Source organism: Taurulus bubalis (genome assembly GCF_910589615.1).
Source record: "Taurulus bubalis genome assembly, chromosome: 3".
Taxonomy (NCBI): domain Eukaryota; kingdom Metazoa; phylum Chordata; class Actinopteri; order Perciformes; family Cottidae; genus Taurulus; species Taurulus bubalis.
Window position 1 is genome coordinate 3304569 of NC_136591.1, and position 7702 is coordinate 3312270.

The 7702-nt window shown below is 46.3% G+C and overlaps 1 protein-coding gene across 1 annotated transcript; it reads left to right on the top strand.

Moving 5' to 3' along the window:
* Positions 1 to 211: 211 nt before the first annotated feature.
* Positions 212 to 7427, top strand: kcnk13b (potassium channel, subfamily K, member 13b; the record flags this gene model as incomplete). The annotated part of the gene is made up of 3 exons (XM_079214620.1): positions 212 to 548; positions 4586 to 5373; positions 7278 to 7427. 3 exons carry the CDS (start codon positions 212 to 214, stop codon positions 7425 to 7427), a joined length of 1275 nt encoding a protein of 424 aa, XP_079070746.1.
* Positions 7428 to 7702: the final 275 nt, after the last annotated feature.

Consider the following 7702-nt stretch of genomic DNA (forward strand, 5'->3'; position numbering starts at 1 on the left):
GGACTGCACATATAAGCTCGTGAGCAAAAATGCCAAATCCACAGCCTAGGGGGAACTCGATCATAACCAGCCATATTGCATTGCATTGCGCAGGACTTTTCTGCCGTAAAATCCTATGTCAACGTTTCTCCCGAGGACTCTGCGTTCTTGTCGAGACCACCATGCCACAGGTCCCTCGCCACAGCGGCATCGCCGTGATAACAGCGGCATAATGGCATGCAGGAGCGGCTGCTGCTGCGGCTCCGGGTCGATCAACGAGGACAACGCGAGGTTCCTGCTGCTGGCGCTGTTCATCATCCTCTACCTGCTGTGCGGAGCCGCGGTGTTCTCCGCGCTGGAGCGGCCGAAGGAGCGCGAGGCGAAGGAGCGCTGGACGCAGAGGTTCGAGCATTTCAGCCAGAGGTACAACCTGAGCAAGACAGACCTGGACAACTTCCTCAGGAACTACGAGGAGGCGAACGTGGCGGGCATCCGCGTGGACACAGTCCGACCTCGATGGGACTTCGCCGGCGCGTTTTACTTCGTGGGGACTGTGGTGTCAACCATTGGTGAGATGGAGAGACGGGCAGTTAATAAGAAAGGGTGCCAAACGTGCTCTCTATCATCTTTTTCTGAAAAAAAAAAACATTTCAAAATCCACGTCTGAATATGTCTTTGAATCCTTATGAAATATGTGCTTGTGTGCCTTTGCATGTTATTACAACTTATGTCATTTACCGAAAATGTGACTCACTTTTACAAAATGTTTTGCAAACACTCCAAACTCCCACGTCAAGGCGATTTATTATTCACGCTACAAGAGCCAACAATTGTAGAAAATGAATCATAAAGCTAACCCTCTCACTGCAGTTTGTGTTGCTAGAAGCCATGTAAGTGATGGTTGTCATAGCAGTTAATGGCTCTGGTCCATGTAGTTGTACTGGTCAGCCATAGTGGGTCAACCATCCAAATCGGCAGGGCGTAATGTGTGTGTGTGTGTGTGTGTGTGTGTGTGTGTGTGTGTGTGTGTGTGTGTGTGTGTGTGGTCTTACCATCATACTGTACTTGCTACCTCCATCTTCGAACTGCTTTCATTTTGATCTCCACACACCTGTAAAGTTCCGGGCCTCTTGCAGAGTTTTGATGCTATTGTAGTGACAACATCTATGAACAGGTAGTCCAAACCTCCTCAGGGGGAGGTCCTGTGACAGTGGGTGTCTCCACATTTTGCCAGGACGACTCACACACACACACACACACACACACACCCACAAGGTCAAAACAACAGGGCGTTTTTTTTTATTGAAATAAGACCGCCGCTTTCCTCGATATCTGTTAATCTTCTCTTAACAGACTTTAAGTCATTTTTAAGGTATCATTGGCTGTGCAGCATCTCTTGGTCGGTGCTTAGTTCCACATCTGTGGTCGCTGTCAGTTGATTCATGATGATTGGCAGTTTGACAGGCCCTCTGATCAGATGGGCATCACCATGCATATGAGAGGTGGGTTGCTGGAGTACCTGACCGTATTAATGGTGGCATAAAAAGTAAAAGATTGCTACAGTGATCTCCCGTGATTCATACAGCCACTGACATTAAAAAAAAGGAAAATACACATGTTCAAATCAAACACATCATTGTCATAAGATCTCTGACAGTAGCAGAGATAACCACACACTTCATGCCATGTTTCATCAAGTAGTGCTGCATCACTATAAGATGACAGTTGTCATATGATGTCATCATTGCTGTCATGGATGCTGTATATCGTAATACCTCGCTTTCTATTCTGTTTACGGACGTTTACAATCGCAGAGATGTTCCATCATTTAATTTATGTCAACTCTAATTAATCTAAGCAATCACTCTTCATGCTTTCCTTCCTTTCACTCTCAGTTTTACAAGCACATCAATATTCCTATCCTCAAGGAGAGTACAGTGTGCATCCGTGCATGCATTATTAAATAGAAGTGTGGCATCTTTTACATGCATGATCAGAACATAGGGCGACTGTGGATCAGCGGTAGAGCAGGGTCGTCCTTCAATCAGCAGATCGGCGGTTTGATTCCCAGCTCTCCCAGTCCATGTCGATGCGTCCTCGGGGAAGACACTTAACCCCAAATTGCTTGAGCTGTTCCTGGGTATGACTGGTTTGTTAGAGTCCTATAAGGCAGAACTTTGAGTGGTTGGAAAACAAGCAGAGCTGTACAGTCCATTTAGCATAACATATGCAAATATACTTGCAGTGGGGATTTCTCCCCAGAAAAGGAAGTGGAGGGAGTATCGCAGCCCTGAGGCTGGCTCCTCTTACCGATTACACTCAGTGTCAGTGACCCTAATGAGGTCCAGCATATGAAAGGCACCTGTTGGCATGGCCTCACTCCTTTCTTGGCCCTGGTCCTGGCCTTGTGGCGGCTCACGGTTCACCTGCTGCTGTCCATTGCGTATCTTGGACTGCTCAATGAAATGAGCAAAGAGTTACCTCTTAAATACATTAATGACACCGTCACAGAAGCTCTCATGACGTCTTTAGATTCGCTTGCATCGGCATGGTCATATGCGTTATTCAAACAGAGACATGTAGGCATCCCCAGTCTCAAGACTATCAGAAGGTCACTTGTAAAGCAAACGTAGGTCAAATGAGAAGCCTTTGCACAGTAAATGGTTAATAAACAGAACATATGATTCGTAATATAACCGCGAAACAGTAATTGATTAAGAGTAAATACGTTTTTTCTTCCAAGATTTTGCTTTTTTTCTGCATGTTTTTTGTTGTAATTATGTTAAACATGTTATGCTTTAAAGACACACTGATGTGTGTGTCTTTAAAGCATAGTTTAGGGTTGTTAAAGTTGAAATGTGTTCCCCCTAAGGCCCCGCCACATACTGTTCGTCCTCCTGTTTAGAGTTTGGCAGACGTAGATGCCTCAGTGGATTTTTTTAATTGACCTAATTAAACACAGTGCATAGATTGGCTTACTTTCTCGTTTAAAGCAATACTGTAGCTACAGAATATAAATGTTGGTTAATGTGCTCATTCTGAGATGAAGAAGAGGAGAGGATCATTACCACTCTCATGCATCTGTTAAACCTGTAGCCTGGAGAGTTGTGAAGAGGGAGAAGAGATTCAGAAATCCCAACAGTCCCTAGTCAACATCGCATTTCACTCAGCATACAAAACAATGAAGCGAAAACACATCCCTCAAAATCCGTCCCGCGAGGCTCGATTGCAGCGTTTGGAAGAAAAGTTCACCTCAATAAGCACCTTGACGAATCTGAACGCGGAGGCGATCAAATCCTCAGAGAAGGTTTTTCCCTGACACGAGATGCAGTGACATGTGTCTGTGCTATTCAAGTGAAAAGAGCTCAGGAAGTGTGTGTTCAAGTTTTCAACAATGTGGTGAGCAGACAGAGAGACAGACGGTGCTTCGTCGAGCTCTCGGTGCTAAATGAGGGATGAAAAAGGAGACGAGGATCACTGAGATTGCTTCAGTCGATTGAAAGCCCTCTCAGTTTGACTCCCGTTCTGCTCATCTGTCTTTTCACGAGAGACAAAGTAGAAATCACACACTGGCAGAGTCTGAGTCAAAACAGCGTAATGGGTTCGTCTTACCTACAAGAGAAAATGATCAAATTGAGATGCGATGGGTCCCCAGTGGGTCTTTCACACTGCAGGGAATACAGTGAAATGCTAGACTGACTCACACGTTGGGACTGATTGTTGGGATGTGCTTGGACTGAAAACACCTCCATCCGCCTCTTTATGTGAGTTTCAAAGAGACGGGGAGAGACGGAGATTGTGTCACCAATGGCAACCCAGCGGATCAAAGTAGTTTTAGGATGTATAGTTTTTATGGTAATGCCCCTTTTTTACTCGTGAAAGTGTGTGTTAACCTTTGCAGCCCATTATCGGACAAGAAAATGATAAATTAGTCAAGTGACGTTTGCTAAAGGATCTCTGGAACCACAGCGTTGATTAACTTCATCTCAATTACTGAAATACAATAAAGCCTTGTGGGAAGAGTTATAGCTGAAAAATAAACTTACTGTTAAGTTTATGTAATTACATACACAACATCGCTGTCATTTCTGGGCGGCGGCCGTAACGTTCACTAGAAATTCCGAATGCGGCCGGACAGTTTTTTCCCCTACTTTTTTCCTACTCCCTTCGACATTCGACTCTGCAGGCTTCTGTGATCGTGGGAGGTTTCTTCGAATGCGTCACACGTCTTAAGCAGTAATGTATGCAAAGAATAATACCCAGCATGCCCCAATCCGAGCAACTTTAGGCATAAAGGTTTTAACTTTTCCATTTTTGAACCGAACGACACATTTTTTTGACTAAAACCCCTTGGTAACAGGCCAATGCGTTGTTTTATTGTGATTATTCTTCCATATTCTGATTATCTTTACAAAGAGGGGTCTTACAACTCTGCAGGTTGTTGTTTAGGCCTTGAACCATGGAGTTGGAAAAACTCGGGGCCGGCTCGAAAAGGCATTTTTGGGAAATCTTGCTCATATCATGCTGGATGTTCATAGTTATAGTCAAAATATGTTATAAAATTATTATTTTTTCCCACTTGTGTGTGTGTGTGTGTGTGTATCAGGGTTCGGGATGACCACTCCTGCCACCATTGGAGGAAAAGTCTTCCTGATGTTCTACGGCCTGCTCGGCTGCGCGGCCACCATCCTCTTCTTCAACCTCTTCCTGGAGCGCGTCATCACCGTCATCGCCGTGGTCCTGAAGTCCTGCTACGAGCGACGCCATAACAAAGCTGCGCTGCCGCCAAATATCCAGCAGGGCTCCGGGAGAAACGGATCCGGCGGATCCGGGGGAAGTGGAGGAAGCAAAGGACAAGATCCGGCTGGCTGGAAGCCCTCGGTCTACTGCGTCATGCTCATTCTCGGAGCGGCCGCCATCTTGGTGTCCTGCTGTGCCTCGCTCATGTATTCGGCGGCCGAGGGCTGGGGCTACCTAGACTCGCTGTACTTCTGCTTTGTGGCCTTCAGCACCATCGGTTTTGGAGACATGGTGAGCAGCCAGCGGCTCGTCTACGAGGGCCACGCCACGGCCGCGTATCGGCTGGGCAACTTCTTCTTCATCCTGACCGGCGTCTGCTGCATCTACTCCCTCTTCAACGTCATCTCCATTGTCATCAAGCAGGTCCTCAACTGGCTGCTGAGGAGGCTGGAGGCCCCCTGCCGCTGCTGTTTGCCCAGTAGGGGTCACCACCCCCACCGGCGACCCCGGTGGAACGTGGTGGCCCCGGGGCACCTGCGCGCCCGCAGGGACCCCTCCATTGAGACAGACGCCATCAATGAAAGTGAGACTGACAATGGCCGCAGGATGTCTGGAGAGATGATCTCCATGAGGGACTTCCTGGCAGCCAACAAGGTGAGCGCCTCCGGGCAGGAGGAGCAGAAAAGACACTCAGTCAATATTTGTCTCCCTCTTGTCTTTACCTCCTTATTCCCTCATTACTGCAGCTTTCTGCACGACTGTCAACGCAGAATGGAACATATCAAGTTACATATCACGGCCTGCGCGAACTTGAACGATCAATAGTGTAACAAAGGTTACATAGATTCATATTTTGAGGCTACATTTGTCTTGCGCTTCAAATCTATCTGAATACCAATGGCCTTACTCCACCGCTATCGCTCCTTCAACAGCCCTCCAAGCCACTCGGAGGTGTCAATTGTCCATGCATTTACATAACTGCTAGCCCTCTTTCAGACCAGACGCATGAGCAGTGTGAGCTGTTGAATGTCAAAGCAGTGCGCACTCACCGCAGGGTGATTCTGAACGGAACAACTCATGCTCAATGTTCACACCGGGGGATTATTCTGATGGAGAAGCCTGAAGGTTCTGACTGATAAGTAGAAGACTAAAAGGTGCACTGCTGCAAGGATGTGAATGCACTGATAATGAAAAGCAGTGATATGTGGAAACTAACACAGTGTACATTGCCGTAGATACCTTAAAGAAAGTAAATACAGAATACAGAGCATTTCTATTGCATTTCTATGGCTGAGCTAACGGTGCTAGCAGAGCTAACAGTGTTACGCTTTCCACGACGACGGCCGACAGCGGGGACTTTCTTTTTTATTGGAAAAATAAAAAGGCAATACATAGACATAACACCAAGAGGACAACAAAACAGAGAGGTGCAAGCTAGCAAAACATCATATATTCAGGGTATAGAAGTACGGTGTGTGTGTGTGTGTGTGTGTGTGTGTCTGTGTGTGTGTGTGTGTGTGTTTGTGTGTGAGTGTTTTTTATTTCATCTAAAAAAAATAGGGCAGATTTATATGTATGTGCGTGTGCGTGTATGCATGTACGTGGGTTTCAATTGGGTTTCAGGCTAAAAAAGAAGAAGAAAATTTGAATATTAATAGAACAGCGGAGACTTTCACGTGCACTAACATACACTAACATGCACTAACATGCACTAACATGCACTAACATGCACTAAAAGCCAGCGCTTACTGACCTGAGAGAGAGACTTCATCCTCAGCTCAGGAAGACTTCACTCCTTTATATCGTTACATAACAATTAGTTCTGTGGTGCTATATTAATGCTCTGAATTGCCGCATATACTGCAAATAGACCCTTGAAACAAGAGTGTGTTATAAACACATTTTCAGTACCACAACATTTATTTGAGGCATTTGTTTTAAAAAGATTTGACATTGACGATACAAAAGCCAACACAATGTGGGTGTCCACATTTTAATTAAAAGAAGAACTTGTTGATGCTGCTGCTCAATGTCCTTCAATCAGCTGAACATTCATGATCTGTTAAAGCCTTGGGAGTCGTGTTTGTGTCGTCTGAATTTGCACGCTGGAAGAATCCTGAGAAAGAGAACATATTTCATGGCGTTCCAGCCCAGGTTTGTTGAGACATTTCACTCAAAATGAGTCGTGGCGTTACAAAAAACACTCATTCAGCTCCTTTACGTTTGATTTCATATTGACTAAACACATGTAAAACAGAACAGCTGTGCACGGTCTCTACATATTGACAAATGAAACGGAAAAGGTTGATGTGTGGGAGAGTGAATATCGGGATTCTGCCACCTGTTCATTCATATTCGTCATCTTTGTTCACATGAATGGAAACACCAAAGGAGAGAAAACGCTCCGCCTGGGAGCCTCACATCACACCTGTGCAGTCAGACGTGCCTGCTGCCAACACTTTGTGTTCATCCTTGTTTTCAAGGCTCGCACACTTGACTTCCAAACAGAGACGGCACATGTTGTCTCTCCTCTGTTGACTTCTTTCTCCTCCTTGCAGGTGAATCTGGCGATTATGCAGAAGCAGCTTTCCGAGATGGCCATCGGTCACCCGCGGCAGTCCAGCTCCCGGCAGAACGGGTTCTCCGGAGGGGTGGGCGCCCTGGGCATCATGAACAACCGGCTGGCAGAGACCAGCGTGGACAGATAGGGAAGCAGTCCGACATGTAGGGACGCGCTGACACTGAGGACGGCCTTCCTGTAAGACAGAAGACTGGATTTATGACTGATTCATCTTTTCCATCGACCTCTCGCCGCTCCCCAATTCAAGAACAGGACTACATGAATGATACATGATAGTTTTCTGGCGTCTCACATCTGGACCCGGCTCAGCGTGCAGGAATGTTCTCCCGTGAGGAAGTCAGTTTCCATGGTAATAAAAGAGCCTGCTGGAGCCCTTGTATCTAAGCCTTAAAAACCGGATGC